Genomic DNA, 20624 nt, shown 5'->3' on the forward strand with positions numbered 1-20624 from the left:
TTGATAAATATGGAAACCTGAGAATTGAGATCACTAACATGTGGCAGCTACGAGAGTCAAACATAAAGGTTATCCCTATTGTCATTGGAGCATTGGGTTCAATACCACCCAATCTGAAAAAACATCTGAAAACCTTAGAAATACCATACAATCTAAATGTATTGCAAAAGTTGGCATTACCTGGAATTGCATGCATATTGCATAAAGTACTGTCTGTCTAAGGTCCTTGTTGGGACTTGACAAACAGTACAAACCCCCAGTAGACAATATCTTCAATCAACAACCTCACGATATTGTATACTGTGCAATATCTATAATAATAATAATAATAATAATGGTTTCAAATCTTGATATAAGGCCAGCAATTTCAGGGAGGGACTAAGTTGATTACATTGATCCCCAGTGTCCAACTTACTTTATCGACCCCAAAAGGATGAAAGGCAAAGCCAACCTCAGCAGAATTTGAACTCAAAATACCACTAAGCATTCTGCTCAGCATGCTAACAATTTTACCAGCTCACCATCTTATTACTACTAATAATAATAATGATATATTTTTATTTACCACATGGACAACAGATAAGGAGATATATTATAGGAACATATTACAAAAACTGGGTTTTAGTTTGAAATTGAATGAGAAAAATGAAAGTGAAAGCTATGAGAATGTCAGTTTTTGGTTTTGCTTTACATGTTTTTATAATTTTTTTTAATAGAAGTATCATTTATTTTTGTCGAAACATTTAATATCCTTCACTTGCAATGTCAATATCTGGTGATAAAAATCCATTTTACCCTATGAGTGCCAATTACAGTGTGAAAGGTTTAGAAGAAATTAAGAGTTTATTTGCTTGGAACATAAGTCAATCTAGCAATCCACTGCTCCCCCTTTTCAGCTATTGAACTCACTTCAACATAAATTAAAGACTGTGATCATTTAGGAACCTAATTAAATTTTGAAATATATTTTTATTACTATTTTTTATTCACTTTAAATCTAAATACTATGCAGTACACACATTTAATGTTTTTTTTTGTTGTTTTGTTTTGTTTGTTTTTGTTTTTTCACTCTGGGCCTTTGTCTTTCAAGTTGAAATGGATTTTTTTAAAAGCTTATTACTCCTTTGCAACTTATTAAAGAAACCGTGCAATGTCCTTGGCAATCTGTTACCCCAGCTATTAAGTAACTTGATTACAATTTAAAAGAAGAGTGAAATATTTATAACTGTACTAACTTATTAATTTGGGATAGAGAGAAAGATTTTGATCTGTTCAAGTATTTTTAACTTTCTTTTTTTTTACTTAAAAAATAATGATCTTTAATAACTTTTTCAAAGATTCAGTTTTCTAACTAAATTATTCAATATATTTTAAAATCTTTCTCAAACACAAAAAAAAAAATTATTTTTTGAAAATTTCTGCATGCCAAACAACCTTATCTAATAAACAAAGTAGCAAGTGCATTTCTTCCACAAGAAAAATAACAAACACTTAAACCTTTGTTTGGTAAATTGTGTCTTATGGAATTTATGAACTCACAAATACAGTGAATTTATATAATATTTCTTGCTTGTAATAAAATTTTCACAATGATAATGTTTCAGTTCCAATACTATGTTGCTGAATATAATGTCACTAGAAGCAATGCGCGTGTGGCCAGGATGAGATGCTTCTAAGTACCTTTGTTATTTTTCTCTTGAACTAATTGTACTAAAATTCACTCAATTTAACTTTCATGAATAACCTTTTTAAAAACAAATTATTAACAGTTTTCTATGAATACCTATGCAAAAAGGGAAATTAAAATGTCTTCATCCACATCTGTTTAAGTAATCTACATCTACTTGTTATTCTTGTATGTAACTTTCTAAAAGTCCTACAAAACCAACTGAAAGCAAATCTGGGAAGCTGTTATAATAATATTGTCTTTATTAAACATATCATTTGGATTCAGCATATATACAAAAGTTACAAGTTTAACCAAAGTGTGTCATTTTTTTTTTCACTACCATTATTTTTTTTTCACTACTATTATATGGTAATTACACAATTAACAGCTTGTGAAAGTTTCTCTATTTTTATTTTTAAATTCCACTGGCATTTTGATATGAAATTTTAATGTTATAATTTTTTTAAATCTCATATTCAAGCAGATCTAGGTGAATACGTAAAGGTATTCATGTAGATTCACACAAGGTGCTCATTTATCACTCAGAAAATCTTTATGTGATAACTGAGCATAACGTGTTTTTTAAAAAATTAATCTAATTAAATTTTGTAATTTAATTTATTTAAATTAATAGCATTAAATTTAATTTAAAATGAAGAATAAAACTTTGAATTTTTATGACTGACAACTTTAGAAAGGAATGCATGAAGATAATTAGAATTTAATTAAGTGATATTCCCTGTAATAATTGTATTGCTAAGTGGTACAGGTGCCTCTAAGTGGCACTGTTTAGCCAGCAGGTATTTGTTCCTAGGGAGTGCAACACAAACTCAGGGACTAAGCTCCTTACTTTCTACTTCAAAAAGTAATCATGAAAACAAAGTGAATTCAGAATTGATTGCAATAAAGAACTGCCTACAACAATCTACCTTTGTATTTCTATTTATTCCAGCAACTAACAACAATTTAGAAGAGTATGTATTTGGTTAAATGTCATGAGGAATGGAGTATATAGTCTAATAACACTGTGTAACACGATTTTTGTCCTTGGGTAACAACTGATATTTCCTATTTGCTTACCCCTAGAAAAATGGCTAATATTTCCTTCAAGCCCTGATAAATCCCTTTCAACACATGGCTCATCAGAGATGCACATAGTGTCAGCCACTAAGGGACCATACTCAAGTGGTTAAGGTCAAGCAACTGACAATCAAATCTGTGGTACTGAGAAGAATATTTGCTACAACAATACAACAACTCAACACTGAATTTGTCTGAAATGTAATGAAAAATAGATCAGTTTCAAAACATTGATGTCCAGGTCGTAAAAACAAAGTTTGAAGGGAATAATAGTCATTCCCTTTGATTTCTAGATAGAAATAAATAGGAAATAACACTTACTACCAAAAAAGAAAAAAAAAATTTTGTTACACTGTGTAATTTGAGCTTTGCTCCTTGTCTGAATGAGGAAAGGAAGGAAAAATGTTGTTCCTAGGATTTCAGGGCAAGTAAAAATGTTGACTTGTCACCACCACCACTTTCTCTCTCTTCTACACACTCAGATAAAGAGCAAGGTTGTAAACATTATGCTCCTTACAGCAATAATATTTATTGAAGTCAATAGACTTCAATAAATACCTGTCGTCAACAAACACTAGCACCATTTTCCTCAGGTTCTGGTTTTTGCTCCCACAATTAAGGTCTGTTGTAGTATATATGTGTGTGTGTGTGTGCACCACAACAGACCTAAATTTATTAAGCTAGATGGAACAAATCTGTCCTAGAAGTGTTTGTTTTGCCTAGCTTGAGGTATACTGTGTTTTTGATGTTTATCCTGGTTGAAGCACCACAGCTTCACAACATTCAAGTATGCACATACATTAAGTATGTAAGTATGTGATATTAATAATACTTACATTATTTAAGTTGCTTCAAACAAAAATTCAAATTTTGTTTTCCTTTGTCAGCATTGAGGAGCTCCCAGGGACATCCTGTCTTGAATTCCTCCATTATTGCCTGGAAGACTATGAGAAATAAGAGGGGGCTAAGGACTGAACCTTGGTGGACTCTTACCTCTACCCGGAATTCTTCACTGTGCTTGTTGCCAACCCTCACCTTACTGACAGCATCCCTGTACATGGCTTGTACGGCTCTCAATAACCATTCATCTATCCGTAGTTTCCTCATTGACCACCAGATAAGCCAGTTACAGAGGTTTATCTTTGGCTAGGTATTTTTCCTGCAGCTGTCTTACCAGAAATATAGCATCAGTGGTGCTTTTCCCTGGCACAAACCCAACTACATCTCATCTAAACTGACTCTCTCCCTAATTAGTTGAGCTATGACCCTCTCCATGACCTTTATTACCTGATCCAACAACTTGATACCTCTCTAATTATTTGTATCTAAAGCGTCACATTTACCTTTGTAGCAGTTGACTATTATGCTGCTACACCAGTTATCGGGTATGACTCCTTCGTGTATCGCCTGGTTAACTATACGGGTGACTAGGCTATAGCCAACACTGCCAGATGTTTTGAGCATCTCTGCAGTGATTCCTGATGAGCCAGGGGCTTTCCCTGTCTTCATACTCTTAATAGCTTTATCTACCAAGGTACTTTCAACTCGGATAGCTGGTCCCTCTGTGGGGTTGACATTCGGCAGACTCTCTTTCTCCCATTCATTTTCTTTATTGAGCAACTTTTCATAGTGGCGTCTCCAAACCACTCTCTTTGCATCCTCATTTAGCGCAAGTGAACCATCATCCATGAGAACACATTTCTCTCCTACAACATCATCATTCTCTCTCACACACTGTCTTGCAACACGAAATACCTCAAGTCTTTGGTCCTCACGGCGCAAAATATTGGCAAATTTTTTCTTATTTGCTTCCCCTCTGGCTAAATAAACTTGTCTCCTAGCTTCCCTTCTTGCAGTCTGATACAATTCCCTGCTACTACCGTTCTTCCAGGCCTTCCAAGCCTGTTTCTTTTCTCTAATAGCCCTGTCAACAACATTGTTTCACCACCACGTTATTTTGGGTCGAGAGGAGACGTTGCACCATAGAGGCGACTTTGCACCATTAGGGGACTTTGCACCATTGAGGGGACTTTGAGGTTTGAGCAGATACAGTTGAGGAAGGGAGGGAAGGAAGGATTTCTTTAACAACAGATAGCCTCCAGCAGTGGTGAAGGTGCAAGGTACACCTTGGCAATATATACATATATATTGTTTTCTTCATCATTTAACGTCCATTTTCCATTTTGGCATGGGTTGTGTGTACACACATAAATACAAATATATGCAAGTACACACATATACAAGCACAGCCACATATACATACATACATAGAAACCCATAGGACACTTATATACCAATATGTACCCATGCATATATATATATATACCGGAGTAAACACATAAATGTGAAACAAGGTGGAAAAAAGAGTACTCAAATACCAGTGGTAGAGTAATATGCTTTATTTTAAGCAGCAGAAAATTCAACAAAATCTGTTACTCTGAGTTTCTCGTTGCCGTTCATCAGACAGTTTTTGCTAGAATGGAACTGATATATCAATTCAATCTATACTCTTACAAACGCTACACCTTTAAAAAGAAATGGACTTGTTTGATTGGCCCTTTAGAAAAAACGGTCAATCTTCGAGCGATAAACAAAAAGGTCAAAGATATATGTATATATATATAAAAACTTATAAAAATTATATATAAAAAATATGTATTGCAGTATTTATAACAGGTTTAATTTCTATGCATTGATTTGCACTGTCTTCATTAACGTCAATGGTTTTTTCCTCGGATTTTATAATTTTTATAAGTTTTTTATATATAATTTTTATAAGTTTTTATATATATATACATATATCTTTGACCTTTTTGTTTATCGCTCGAAGATTGACCGTTTTTTCTAAAGGGCCAATCAAACAAGTCCATTTCTTTTTAAAGGTGTAGCGTTTGTAAGAGTATAGATTGAATTGATATATCAGTTCCATTCTAGCAAAAACTGTCTGATGAACGGCAACGAGAAACTCAGAGTAACAGATTTTGTTGAATTTTCTGCTGCTTAAAATGAAGTATATATATATATATATATCATCAAATAGGCGGTGAGCTGGCAGAAATGTTAGCACGCCGGGCGAAAAGTGTAGCCGTATTTCGTCTGCCGTTACGTTCTGGGTTCAAATTCCGCCGAGGTCGACTTTGCCTTTCATCCTTTCGGGGTCGATAAATTAAGTACCAGTTATGCACTGGGGTTGATGTAATCGACTTAATCCGTTTGTCTGTCCTTGTTTGTCCCCTCTGTGTTTAGCCTCTTGTGGGTAGTAAAGAAATATATATATATCATCAAATACACATACTCAATGTATGTGCTTTACTTGTTCACCAGTGGACATGACTTTCCCAAAGCACCTGAAAGTTATAGTCATAGACAGGTGAGACAACTCACCCCAAGTCACCATTTTTGTGGTTCATCAACATCTTGTACCCAGACTGACCAGCCTGTCCATGACTATATGTAAAATGGTGTAAAAATCATCTGCTAATATGTTACATACATAGGAATAAATTCAAATATGAATTAGAAACTCTGCAAGTATTGTAAATGTTACAACAGGTGTAAACATGCACCTGCACAATCAACAACCCCAACTTTTTACTTCCAAAACTCTACAAGTTGCCGTCTAGGAGGATACAGGCTCTCAAAGGCTACAGAGCCTCCTTTACACTATTTGATGACATCACAGGGCAATACTCAGGTATGACAGCCAACGATTTCAAGGTAAGGTACATGCACTTGCTCAGATGCAGGGATAGAGAGAATTCAACTTTGTCTCACTTCCTCTTGAGACTCTGTGATCTTCAGAATGAAACACCCCGTATTGAATGGACCATAGTCAATAGGGTGCCCCCCCCCTAACCACCTGGTGCCTGAAATTGCCAGCTCTGCCTCTGTGAATGGCTGCACATCCTCCATTGACCAGCAGTATCTCTTAGCAGGAAATATTAACTATCCTATTGCTTCCACCAGAGGTATGCCCCACCCAGGTGAACTTCAACCCATTGACTACCTACAATCCAGACATTCCACCTTAACATCACCTGCTGCTCATCGCTGATTGCTCCACAACCAAAGACAGAATTACCAACCACCAATAGCCTGTGCAGATTGACCCTACCACCACAGACGCCTAACTTCGAAAGTAACACATAAATACACACACACACAAGCATCTATGTGCATACACACCCACAAACGCCCACACACACATTCACACGTGCACATATGTAAGCACATACATGCACCCACAACACACACATACACACACACACATGCAGCCCACACACTCATGTGCATACATACACTTACATGACAGCCATATACTTAAATAACACATCTTCCACATCAGTATATGTCTATCACACCCACATACATAAATAACCGAAGCATATATACGCATGCTCACACACACACACACACACACACACATGTGCACAATGTGCTCTCACATGCATACACACACACACATGCGGCTTCATGACGATCATTGCCGGAATCTTCCTACTCAACGCTTTCAAAGACATGAACATCAGCCTCAGTAATTTACCAAGCTCAAAGAAGGTCGACTACAATCCGGCACTCAATCATCTCAACAACGACACCAAGCTGATCTCCATCAAACACGATGACTGTCAGAACTTGCTTCTGTCACACTCCAGCGACATCAACTACAACTATTAGATGAGTTGTAGTGCACCTGAGCACTGTACACAATGTTTTTATCATTATTATTATTATACGTACATGTTACTACACTAGCATACATTATGTCAGGACACAAATAACACTAGAAAAATCATATACAGTAGCGAGCAAAAAAAGAGAATGATTAATATTTTTTTTAAATTTCAGAAAATCTAGTAAACACACAAATTCGCAATTGGTTTCATAAATACTGTTAACCATTAGCTAAATTCTGGGAAAAATCTAAGTTTGTACAATGGACTTAATAAAAGTTAGTAACAGTTAATAATAGTTTCATCCAAATCTCCCATGCAAAATAAGAGAACAATCAAACCAAAAAATGCTTCAATTAACTCAGAATCATAAAAATGATTGAAAGAAATGTAAATATGAACTTAATACAGTTATTATGATGTAAATCTTTGTTGGCGATCACCTCTGCACATCAATTGCCACAGGACATAACAAGTTTCCTGTACAAGTCAGGTATTAATTCTTCCATTCCTCTTCTAATATCTCCCATAAATTCATCATAGTAGTTGGTGCTCTTTGTGTTACTTTGTCTCTGAGTATCTTTCAAAGGTTTACAATTGAATTTAAGTCTGGAATTTGTGCTAACCACTTCACTACTTGGATATTTTGTTCACTAAAGAATCCAGTTAAACGCTTTTCAGTATGACAAGAGGCAATATCTTGCATGAAAATGCATGGTTGATTCGGAAATACTTGTAATGATGGGATCAGATGCTGTTTAACCAAATTCAAATAGATATTGGCAGTAATAGTTTCTTTAATCTGCACTAGAGGGCCAACTCCTTCAGAAGAAATCATTCCCCACACCATGACGCTTCCTCCTCCAAGCTTGGCAGATTTCTTCAGGCACTTGGATTTTAGCCAATCTCCTGTGTAGCACCGAACACACTGTCAATCATTGAACCTATTAAACTGAATTTGCTTTCATCGCTAAAATGAACTTTTGACCAATTTTCATCCCTCCAGTTCACATGAGATTCTGCAAATGAAAGTCTTTCCAATTTGTTCTTCTTGCTGGGAACAAGTCTTTAATCCAAATTCTTTCAGACAGTGAGACACTGTAAAGCAGCTCACTTTCATACTATAATTTACTTTTATTTTCTTAGAAATTCCAGCCACAGTCTCATAAAATAGCTGAGAGAGTCATTCCTGAAACTTTCGTCCTGACAATTTCTTTTCAGAAATCGGGAGTAACTTTAGTCTGGTGTGCCATGTTCGGAAGCTGGCACAATACTGAAACAGAAGTAATGTTGAGCCTGCAAATGTGAACCATGTTTAAAATTTCCAGAAATTTCTAAAGGAATCTTATCGTTCTCTTATTTTGCACATGAGACATTTGGACGAAACTAGTGTTGGTGTTATTAACTTTTATTAAGACCATTGTACAAACTTAGATCTTTCACAGAATTTAGCTAATGGTTAACCATGTTTACAAAACCAATTACAAATTTGTATGTTTACTAGCTTTTCTGACATTTAAAAGAATATCAATCATTCTCTTTTTTTGCTCACTACTGTATATGCACACACAATCACACACACATACTCATGCCCAAAATGCATTTGCACAAGCATATGTAACTGGTACACACACTCACACACACATGCACACTCACAAAATCAATAACTCCTACATCCACGCATTCACACACACACACATATACACACACTCACACTCACCAGTCTTGCATCTACCTCATCCAGACATCTAGGCATCTCCAACTTCTTGTCCAGCCATACAGTCAAAGAAATTTTCCTTTCTAATGGGACTACTGTCGTTGAGACAGGATTCTGTTAGAGGCCTGCATAGAACTGAACTGAACAGTATTAAATAATTCCTCTAATGAGCCACCAGGACATTTCAGAGACCCAATTTCCCAATTCTCTATAGTTTTTATGGATCCTGTGCATCATACATATGAACACCACTTTCAGTGATAACCATATATATATATATATAACAAATTAATAAATAAAACATATGCATATATACATACATATATGTACGTACCTACATCTACATGGATATATACATGCATATATGGGTACAGGACACCAAAAAAACGTTGAACACAATGAGAAACGAAAACAAACACAAAACCAAAGTGTTGTATGTCCTGTACTCGATTTTTTCGTTGTTTAAGAAAAATGTCCATTTCCTTGGTTTTGTGTTTATGTTTTCGTTTCTCGTTGTGTTCGACGTTTTTTGGTGTCCTGTACCCATATATGCACGTATATATACATGTAGATGTAGGTACGTACATATATGTATGTATACTCTCTCTCTTTTACACTTTTACTTGTTTCAGTCATTTTGATTGCGGCCATGCTGGAGCACTGCCTTTAATCAAGCAACTCGACCCCAGGACTTATTCTTTTGTAAGCCCAGTACTTATTCTATCGGTCTCTTTTGCCGAACCGCTAAGTAACGGGGACATAAACACACCAGCATCGGTTATCAAGCAATGCTAGGGAGACAAACGCAGACACACAAACACATATATACGACGGGCATCTTTCAGTTTCCGTCTACCAAATCCACTCACATGGCTTTGGTCGGCCCGAGGCTATAATAGAAGACACTTGCCCAAGGTGCCATGCAGTGGGACTGAACCCAGAACCATGTGGTTGGTAAACAAGCTACTGACCACACAGCCACTTATTTATTAATTTGTTATTATATGACAGAATGCAAGCATCCATTTCTAAGTAAGTTTGTTCTCTCTCTCTATCTTATATATATATATATATATATATGAAAAAACAAGTCAAGATAGAAAATGCTAAAATAATTTTATAAAGAACATTTCAGTTCCTTTTCACCCATATATATATATATATACACACACACACACACACATACTTAATTTTAAAAAACGGAAAAAACAAGAAAAACAACAACACTCAGAGAAGGAAAGAAAGAGTGGTTGTTTTACATTTTAAGCATAGCCCTTCTTTCGAAACAGGAGACATAGAAAAGTCAAATAGAAAAGGAAGAAGGAGGGAAAAAAATCACCAGCAGTCCATGTGTAGTTACATTTTTGAAATGATTGGAAGTAGATGGACAAAGAAAAAGTGCTTTTTGGGACAGGAGAGTGCGAAGAATGGTTGGTATCTGTGTGTGTGTGTGTGCGTGTGTGTGTGTGTGTGCGTGTGTGTGTGTGCGTGCGTGTGTGTGTGTGTGTGCGTGTGTGTGTGTGTGTGCGTGTGTGTGTGTGTGTGGTGGCATGCGTGTGTGTGGTGGCATATGTGTGGTGGCATGTGTGTGTGTGGTGGCATATGTGTGGTGGCATGTGTGTGTGTGTGGCATGTGTGTGTGGTGGCATGTGTGTGTGGTGGCATGTGTGTGTAGTGGCATGTGTGTGCATGTGGTGGCATGTGTGTGTGGTGGCATGTGTGTGTATGTGGTGGCATGTGTGTGGTGTGGTGGCATGTGTGTGTGGTGGCATGTGGTGTGTGGTGGCATGTGTGTGTGTGGTGGCATGTGTGTGCATGTGGTGGCATGTGTGTGTGGTGGTATGTGTGTATGTGGTGGCATGTGTGTGTGGTGACATGTGTGTGGTGGTGACGTGTGTGTGGTGGCATGTGTGTGTGTGGTGCATGTGTGTGTGTGGTGGCATATGTTGTGGTGGCATGTGTGTGTGTGGTGGCATGTGTGTGTGGTGGCATGTGTGTGTGGTGGCATGTGTGTGTAGTGGCATGTGTGTGCATGTGGTGGCATGTGTGTGTGGTGGCATTGTGTGTATGTGGTGGCATGTGTGTGTGTGGTGGCATGTGTGTGTGGTGGCATGTGTGTGCATGTGGTGGCATGTGTGTGTGTGGTGGCATGTGTGTGCATGTGGTGGCATGTGTGTGTGGTGGTATGTGTGTATGTGGTGGCATGTGTGTGTGGTGACATGTGTGTGTGGTGACGTGTGTGTGGTGGCATGTGTGTGTGTGGTGGCATGTGTGTGTGTGGTGGCATATGTGTGTATGTGGTGGCATGTGTGTTTGTGGTAGCATGTGTGTGTGGTGACATGTGTGTGTGTGTGGTGGCATGTGTGTGTCTGTGTGTGATAGCATGTATGTGTATCGTAGTGTGTGAGTGTGTGGCAGTAACTGAGTGTGTGTGTGTGTGTGTATGTGTGCACGTGCACGCATGGTGGCATGTGTGCATGTAGTGGTGGTGGCGTGTGTGTGTGTGATACCATACATGGGCATGGTAGCCTGTGTATGTGTGACAGTAACTGAGTGTGTGTGTGTGTGTCGTATTAACTGTTTACATGTGTTTGTTTTGTGTGAGTGGTCTGTGTGTGTGTGTGTTAATGTCATAGTGAGAGATCAGTGACAGGTGTGTGTATGGGTGGTTGTGGAAGTGTATGTGTATGTGTGTTTTGCATGTGAGCATAGATGGGTTGGTCAGTAGCAAGTCAAGGAAGTTTGAAGGGTGTCTGAGAGGCAGTCTGAAAGGTGTGTGAATGGGTAGATGTGGATGTGTGTGTGTTGGCATGTGTACATAGATGGAGTGAAAATGTGTGTGAGTGTGTGTGTGTGTGTGTGTGTGTGAACATGTGTCTGGGTACATGTGTCCCACTCTCCCTGTCTTTCTCTCTCTTTCTCTCTGTATATGTATGTGTGTATGTGTGCTTGTGTGTGCATGTGAATGAGTGTGGAAGTGTATGTACATGTGTGTATGTATGTGTTGTATGCATGTTGTGTGGAGGTATATGTGCATTCATGTGTGTGCATGCATGTGTGTGCATACATGTGTGTGTATGCATGTGTGCATGCATGTGTGGGCATGTATGTACACGTGTATGTATGTGCATTCATGTGTGTGTGTGTGTGCATGTGTGCGTGTTGTGTGTGTGGAGGTATATGTTCGTTGTGGGTGTATATGTACGTGTGTGTGTATATGTGTGTGCATGTGTGTGTTGTGTGTGTCGAGAGTTGTGTGTGTGTGTAGGTATATGTGTGTTCGTGTGTATGTGCATGCATGTGTGTGTACCTGTGTGTGCATGTATGTACGTATGTGAGAGGGAAAGCTTGTTTGACACACTATCAAGTGGGGTAATGCGCCTACAAGTGCATGTTGAAATGGATGCAAAAAAGTTTTAAAAAATGAGAATATTCAAGGCAAAATAACTTTTTTAAAATCTTTATTGAAACACAGATTATAACAAAATTTAAATCAACAGCTTGTTATATGTCACATATAAATTCAAATAAATGATATTATCCTTTGAAGTCATTCTTCTTTATACGGATAAACTTCATTACTTCAATAGGATCAGTAAGATTCGCATACTTCTGTAGAGATGCTTCTCTGGTAAAGGAAATCATAATAAAAATTATATATTAATACAATTTTTAAATTATATGTGAAAGTATACAAAAAATTTCGTTTTGTAGTGTGCGTGAAAGAATTTAGTCTTGCTCAAAAAGCAGGTACAAATTGTAAATGGGATATTATTTTTGTTAATGTATCTGTAATACATTAACAAAATACAATACAAAATATAGTGCAAAGCATAAATATTTTTGCACTAGTTTGCTTGACTAACAAAGAATGGATTTCTTAGTTGAGTAGTAGAAAGGGCTGTAAAAACAATTGCTACAATAAAAAAGCTGAACAATTCACATATGAAAAAGTGAAAGTAAAAAAGTAACAAAAATATTGCTACGTAACTGAAATAATAGTAATTGTCACACTCATGATATGTATGCAGCTATGTCAAAAGCTACACAAAATACTGCCAGTATAGTGACATTCACAAAAAGTCAAGTTTGTGTACACTGAAGTTTTTCAGTGTTAAAATTATTATTATATTTTACAATTAACTCAGATAATATATGTAACAGAGTGGTTGCTAGAATGTAACAATTGTTGTCAATGCTGAAAGCGACAATGATGATGTTGACTCCAGGAAAGAAAGACAGGGGCCAAAGTTGTAGATCATATATTTTATTGCACTGTTACATATAATCATTTCCTAACAATGACGGGCAGGTATGTATAATAAAAACAGACAGAAAGTATATGAAGTAATGAGAGTTATATTTTTCTGTATGAATGTTGCTGTTTTCTTGTTTAACTACTTGATGCTAAAATAGGGATCAAAGCAAGATAGAGTGAATGTAAGTTTAACAAGTGGATAGCATAAGGCTTACATGTCCTGGGTCATTTAAGCAGCAGATAGATAGAGAGAGAGAGAGAGACAGAGTGATGTTGTTGAAACAAAAGTGAGTTAGTGAGAAGGGCTAAGAGAGTGGTGGACAAGACAACTGTAATATTGGTGAATCCCATAGATTTCACTCTGTGATGTTACTTTAGTCAAGACAGTGTTTCATTCAGCTGGTCAGCTTCCTCTCTGCCAGTCACTCTCACTAACTGATCTTTCTTTTTAAACTACATGATGAACCTGCTGGCATAGCTGGACATGAAGACAAATATGAAGCCAGTGTGGCTGGATGTGAAGATGAACGTGTAGCTGGACATGAAAATGAATGCAAGGACTGTAAATTCAACAAAAGTGGCAGAGCTGGATGTGACAATGACAGCAAATTCCATGAAGAACCAGAAGAATTAGCTGAACATGTACAAATTTGATAAGAAGCTATAGTGGAAATGGTTGTGTAGCTGCCAAAGCCACAGTTTTTATACTATTATGGTGATGAAGCCTCAAATCAAGTTGGAAATATTTACATGAAGAATCTAGCAAACCTTTCAGATTCCTTTGAAATTTGCACAGTGATATCTATTATTGACTCAATGAGTAATAGCAGATATTTATGTCAACTAGTATGAAAACTGGGACGGATAAGGCTGTGTATATTTATGCCATCCAATTTAAAGCAAGTACACAGTGCCCATAGATGTACGTCAACCAATATCATGGGATAAAAAATGTTTACTTCACAATCACAAGGTTTCAAATTCACCACTGCATAGCATCTTAGGTAAATGCCACTTTTTTACAGACTTCTGAGTAAAACTGTGAAGACAGAAAAATTGCAGAGAAGCTCGTTGAATAAATTATAGCTGTCACAGCCTGTTGTGATGATTCCATTTCAAAATTATAGGTACCTATGTTCGTGGAATACTCAGCCACTTACACACTAATTTACTGATTGAACATCTGGAATACACATGGCTGGAAAATTCTGACCGAGATTCAATCAAATCACCCCTTCCTCCTGGACACATATAATCCAGAAAACTCATAAAACTCAAGTATAAACTAGTCAGAAAAATAGTCATATTTACCTGACTCGCATGAACGGGTTAAATAGAAGCTCGTCTCCAATTGTTGATGGAATGGTTGGCTTGCTCTGAGACCTTTGCTCCTATGATAAATAATAGAATATTACTGTAAAAAGCTAAAGACATTCTTTCTGTTCAATAGAATCAAGTCTACATTTTATAATATATACATAGACTTTCATATAATTACAATTATAACTTTGTAGAGGTAAAAATGGCCAAATGGGTAAGGTGGTAAGATCAGCAGTTTAATGCATTTCATAGCATTTCAGTCTAGTTTAGTCTAAACAACTTTAATTTTTCAGGTGCTATTAAGTTAGATATGGCCGAAACCTATCAAAGTATCAAAGTAAGACTACATGATGAAACTACACCTCTAAACAATTTGATCTTGGATCAAATGTCTTATTCTTGAATGCATGCACAGTTACAGAAATAAGATATCTGATAGACTTGAAAATTAATCAATATTTAGAAAATTTTTCTTCGCTGAAGAAGAGGCCTGTCATGTCCCTATGACTATAATAAAGCTGAAGCTTAACCTGCTTTCCATGGCATATAAATGGCTGAGATTACAACACTTCCCACTGGATGGGAAGTCAGTGTGTCACAGAATTAACTTCCCAGCTATTGCAGGAACTCAATTACAGCTGAATGGACAGAAGCAATGTGAAATGAGCTATTTTGCTCAAAAACACAATGCACTGCCAGGTTCAGTAATTGAAAAAGAATTATTAAGAACAACTAATCTCAGATATTTACTTAATTCTACATCCCTCAGTTAACATATCTGCAAAGTATATTCTTTTGGAGAATATTATATGCATCATATTCAAAGAGTAATTTACTTATCCATTTAACACTACCGAATCTAGAGTTAAGCAATAACTTCACAATTTTCGAAATAATTACAGCTAATAATCATATATAAGCTTTTAATTATTTGTTAATTCTAAAATTCTTTTCATGGACAGGATGCTCTTCTCAACATTAAACTGACAAGTGTTCTAGTATTTAAATTCTTAAAAAGTTCATTTCTCCATAGTGGAAATCATCTTACCTTCCTCTGTAGGCAAATACTGTAATATACTCTCCTATTAAGTACTCAGCTCTTATGTACTCTTCTGCAACGAAGAGGCTACTTCTTTGAATTTGCTTATCGTATTTCACTTATACAAACATTTAGCCCTTGGACTCCTCCTTCGTTTTACCAAACATACATTATTTCCATACAAAGTGCACCAAATGTTATGTGCAGATCTTCCTAGAAATAATCCTAAGTACTTCTTACCAAAGCCCATGTCCCTGCAATACACTAACTTCAATGTAGTAGGTATAAAACCTAATGTCTAAACTACTTCATGACAAAAAATATTTACTACAATGAAACCTTTCTATGCAATACAAATTATTACATAAATAACTTATATTTTAACAATTAAAGATATATTTTATAAAACCTATAACATATAATCAATTTTTGTAGAGGGATCCTACTACATTTAAAACATAGCAAAAACTGTGTTACAAAAACTGGTCCTCTTCTGCTGGACCAGAAAATTCTTTAACCTCTAACAGCTAACACTCTACAGATTCAGAGGGGACCCACAATAGAATAATGCTCCCAAATTCAGGATGGTGCTGCTGATACACACATACACATCCTAGACGACTGCATTTAAAAACAAAGTCACTTGACTAATTGGCATGAAGTCATTTCACACCACAATCCAACCTCCAGTCCACAGATGTGCTGCATCCTCCCTGCCTTTTTTGCTGTTACAGTGGCCACTGCTACTTGGATTTGGTGAGTCTGCCATATTCACTCGAGTACTCCTGAGTCACTCGGCTCTTCTACCCTTGTCAGCCATATTATGTCCACTATCCCATTTCTGACACTAACCTATATGCCCAGTTCTTCCTAGCCTGAATGTGAACCATTTGAATGGAAGGCTATAAACACAATCCCTTCCTTCAGACTAAACCAATAAAAAAAAAATCAACTTCTGGATATATCTATATATATAAAACTCAACTTGTGTGTCTGTGTGTGTCTCTGTGTGTTTAACTTCCCGGCACATCTCCTCCTAGCCAACAAATCGTAGAACCACCAAAAATGGGTCACTTAAAGTTTAGGCGAATGAAAATTGAACTGCGCTATTTCTGTTCCGAAATTCATCTTGCAAGTGCAAAAATCGATAATGTGTTTGTTTAGGCCTTATCCCATGCATTAAATAGTGAACTTTACTCAGTCAGCTGTTTGACGTGAACTGCGTTCACCATGCGTAAATTGCATGAAAAATAAAAAATAAAAATATAAAAACGGGCAATACTGCTAGTATACATATATTTAAAAAGTTAAATTCTGGTCATAGAGTTACCAAAGGGTTTGTATCCACAGAAGCCACAGCTTTGTGGACAGCTCATCAGACTCTATACAAAGATAAAAAAAATTAAACTTTCTACCACGCAGACATGATGAAATGCTCAGATATCAAGATTTAATGGCTAGCATAAAAACGTTAGGTTATCTCCCTTGGACCAGGGGACGAAAAACCCTTACGGACGTGAAATAGCCTAACCAGTTTGAAATGGACACATTTAGAGAAAACTTCCTTATGACTATTTAACACACCAGTTTAGCATAGTCCTTAAGAACTTCGGTTCTCTCTGTGAAGCAGATTTTGCAACGGGCACTCTCATTAATATATGGGCATGGATGTTCAATCATTTTCCATTTGATATTACATGGGGTCCCTTCATCTTTGAGGTGCCTCACATGGCTGGCCAGGGACATGACAAAGAATCTTTCTGGGACTCTGAAGGAAGACTGTTGGTTGTGGAAGCGACATTTGAAAGATGTACTGGCCAATCCGATATATTTACAAACTTGAGATGTGGCTATATTTGCACTCCTGCTATATCTCTGGTAGGCTCCATGCGTGGGGATGCTATTGGTAACATCGTTGCTGACATTGTTGATATGGTGCAATGATTCAGCGTTTCTGGTTGAAGATGTAGCTGCCGGCGTCAGTGTGGGTGCAGCTGATGGTAGCATATGGTGTGGTGGCAGTCATCCCATCGGTCTTGATAACTGTTTGGTCATTGTCTGTGGTAGTGGTACTGGGGATGCCAGATACTTTCTTTGTGTCACTGGTCCTGGATTGATCATCATCTCTAGGTGTGGCGATTGTACTGGTGGTAACGTATGGTGTGAGACTGGTCACTCTATAGGTGTTGATGATAATGGTAACAATTAAATACATAAAGAAGGCATAACCAAATAACCAATAGGGCACATGTTTATTAAAGGCAAAATAACAAACACAGTTACACCAAAACTACAATATAGTAAAATTAACTACTAACCTTTGCCCACAAGATCTTTTCCTGAACAGCTTCGTTTTGGGGCTCAACATGAGCTGCAAACTTGAGGTTATTTACAGTATATTCATGTCCACAGAAAACATTCTAAAATAAGAAGATAGTCGTAAAGATAGCCAAGTCAATATTGTAAAGACGATGCAGTGGAAATGTGGCCATACTTGAAGTTTAACCCTTTCATAGGCGCAGGAGTGGCTGTGTGGTAAGTAGCTCATTTACCAACCACATGGTTCCGGGTTCAGTCCCACTACATGGCACCTTGGGCAAGTGTCTTCTACTATAGCCTCGGGCCGACCAAAGCCTTGTGAGTGGATTTGGTAGATGGAAATTGAAAGCCCGTCGTATATATGTACATATATGCGTGTGTGTGTTTGTGTGTCTGTGTTTGTCCCCCTAGCATTGCTTGACAACTGATGCTGGTGTGTTTATGTCCCCGTTACTTAGCGGTTCGGCAAAAGAGACCGATGGAATATGTACTGGGCTTACAAAAGAATAAGTCCCGGGATCGAGTTGCTTGATTAAAAAGGCGGTGCTCCAGCATGGCCACAGTCAAATGACTGAAACAAGTAAAAGAGTAGAAGAGTAGAGTATTACTATACTGCTTATGTGTTTCAGTTAAATTCTAAAATATTTGTATATTTAGACTGGTTTTTTAAAACTCTAACTTTTTTATTTATCAGCATATTAGTGTGATTTTTGGGACACAATTTAACAACAGGTTCTTAACCAAATTTGTTTCATAATTTTTGTTGCAAAGCAAATCTAATTACAGGTAAATTCAACAAAGTACAACAGATACACAGAATTATCCTGTCCACTCTCTAATTAAATTACCACTAATGTGTGTGCGAATATGTATGCAAGAATATGTGTGGGTGTATATATGTGTGTGAGTGCATGTGTGTGTATGTATGTATATATATATATATATATATATATATATGTATATATATATAACTGGAATTTACAAAAAAACAAAAGACGAAGACAGGTGTATAAACAACAAACAGTTCATCTTTCTTTTCCTCATGTGATCATTTTTCTTTTCCTTCAGTCTGTCGTACAGACCAGGTGTGTTCTTACCTGTCTCCTCTTCTATCTTTTCTCTTGTCAAAGACAATATTCCCCCCAGCATTCACTACCTTACCTCGTCTGGCCTAATGGCCCACCATGTTTGTTTTTGTTTGGTTTGTTGTATGTCATATATGTTTGTATGTGCATGTGAGTATGTGTGTGTGTATGTCTGGGTCTATATTCATTTTCAAATTAATTGACTCAGCAGAATATATACTGGATAGAATTTGAGCAGTATACATTAACAGCTTTCTAACCTTTAACATACAAAGCAAATACAAATTATTTTGTGCTGGTGACGTGTATAAATTAAAAAATCATCTAATTTGGTTTACTATGTCACATCACAGGAAATGCAACTGAAAATTTGGTAAGAATCAATTTATATACCGTATTTTTTGGTAGAGCTGCAAGAATGTTCACCAAAGCATCATACATTTGATTTGCTGTTCCTTCAAAAAATCTGCCACAACCTCCAATAAACAAAGTATCCCCTGAAAATAAAAATGTTTAGCTCTAAAAAGTGTCCCTTAAAGACTTTTTGAGTATTTTTTTAAAGCTCAAATAAGGGTAAATTAAGAAATGCCAACAATAAAATAGAACTTACAATTTTCTATAGAATCAAGTAACAAACTAAGTCTTTAATGAGAAGAATTCATTGTATTGTAGAAGTTGCTAAATTACCACAGGACCCAGTCTATTAAGCTGTAAGCAGCAGTAATACTGAATAACTGATGTTTCATTAATTTACAGTACTGGATTCAAACCTCTTACAGGCAAAGAAAAAAGACAAAAGAAAGCCTAACCTTCAGTGCTACCCCAATGACCTAAGTTATAGGACATTACTTGCTTTATTTCTACTACTGTTTATTTTTTCTTCATAGGAGTTGAACAGTAGTATGTTTGACACCAAAAAGTAATCCTTTTCAAATCACAAGAAACTATAATGTTAGAGTTCAACTTTAGTTGTCTAGAATGCAATGGAAATGCAAGCAAGGGAAATTAAACACACTATTAAATTCTTTCCACAGAAAAAAAAATTAAGACACAAACTCCTTTCCAATTCTACAGTGTGAACACTGTTTACAGTAGTAAATTATATTATTTATGGAAAGTACTCAGAGATAGATGGACTCAATCTAAGCACCTTGACACCAAAAGTACCAAGGCTAAAGACACAGAGTAGTGTCAGGGTATAACCTGCTGCCATACAACACCAATCCAAGGATATAATTTTCTGAAGTAAACTGAACTGTGTAGAGTTAAGCTCTGTTTTGCAACATTTTCTATGCTCTATACCTAAAATCTAATATCAATAATGTAAAATCCCCACACATCCATCAATAAAAGAGAAGCATGGTTATGGGATTGGGTCTCTTAGTTCACATTTGTTCTAAACAGAAGATAACATTCATGCTCCCTCTCTCTCTCTCGCACACACACACACACACAAAATCTACA

At 36.7% G+C, this 20624-nt stretch overlaps 1 protein-coding gene across 3 annotated transcripts in view; it reads right to left on the reverse strand.

The window, feature by feature from the left end:
• Positions 1–12583: 12583 nt before the first annotated feature.
• The window catches only part of LOC115216426 (hydroxyacylglutathione hydrolase, mitochondrial), a 33003-nt gene continuing 24962 nt past the window's right edge, over positions 12584–20624 (reverse strand). For all 3 annotated transcript variants that reach the window (XM_029785754.2, XM_029785755.2, XM_029785756.2), the window contains exons 6-9: positions 19554–19657; positions 18075–18176; positions 14709–14788; positions 12584–12767 (exon numbers count right to left, since the gene is read on the reverse strand). In XM_029785754.2, coding sequence (XP_029641614.1) covers positions 12677–12767; positions 14709–14788; positions 18075–18176; positions 19554–19657 — 377 coding nt within the window. In that variant the 3' untranslated portion in view covers positions 12584–12676. The remainder of the gene's footprint in view (positions 12768–14708; positions 14789–18074; positions 18177–19553; positions 19658–20624) is intronic.

Source organism: Octopus sinensis, linkage group LG10, assembly GCF_006345805.1.
Source record: "Octopus sinensis linkage group LG10, ASM634580v1, whole genome shotgun sequence".
NCBI lineage: Eukaryota > Metazoa > Mollusca > Cephalopoda > Octopoda > Octopodidae > Octopus > Octopus sinensis.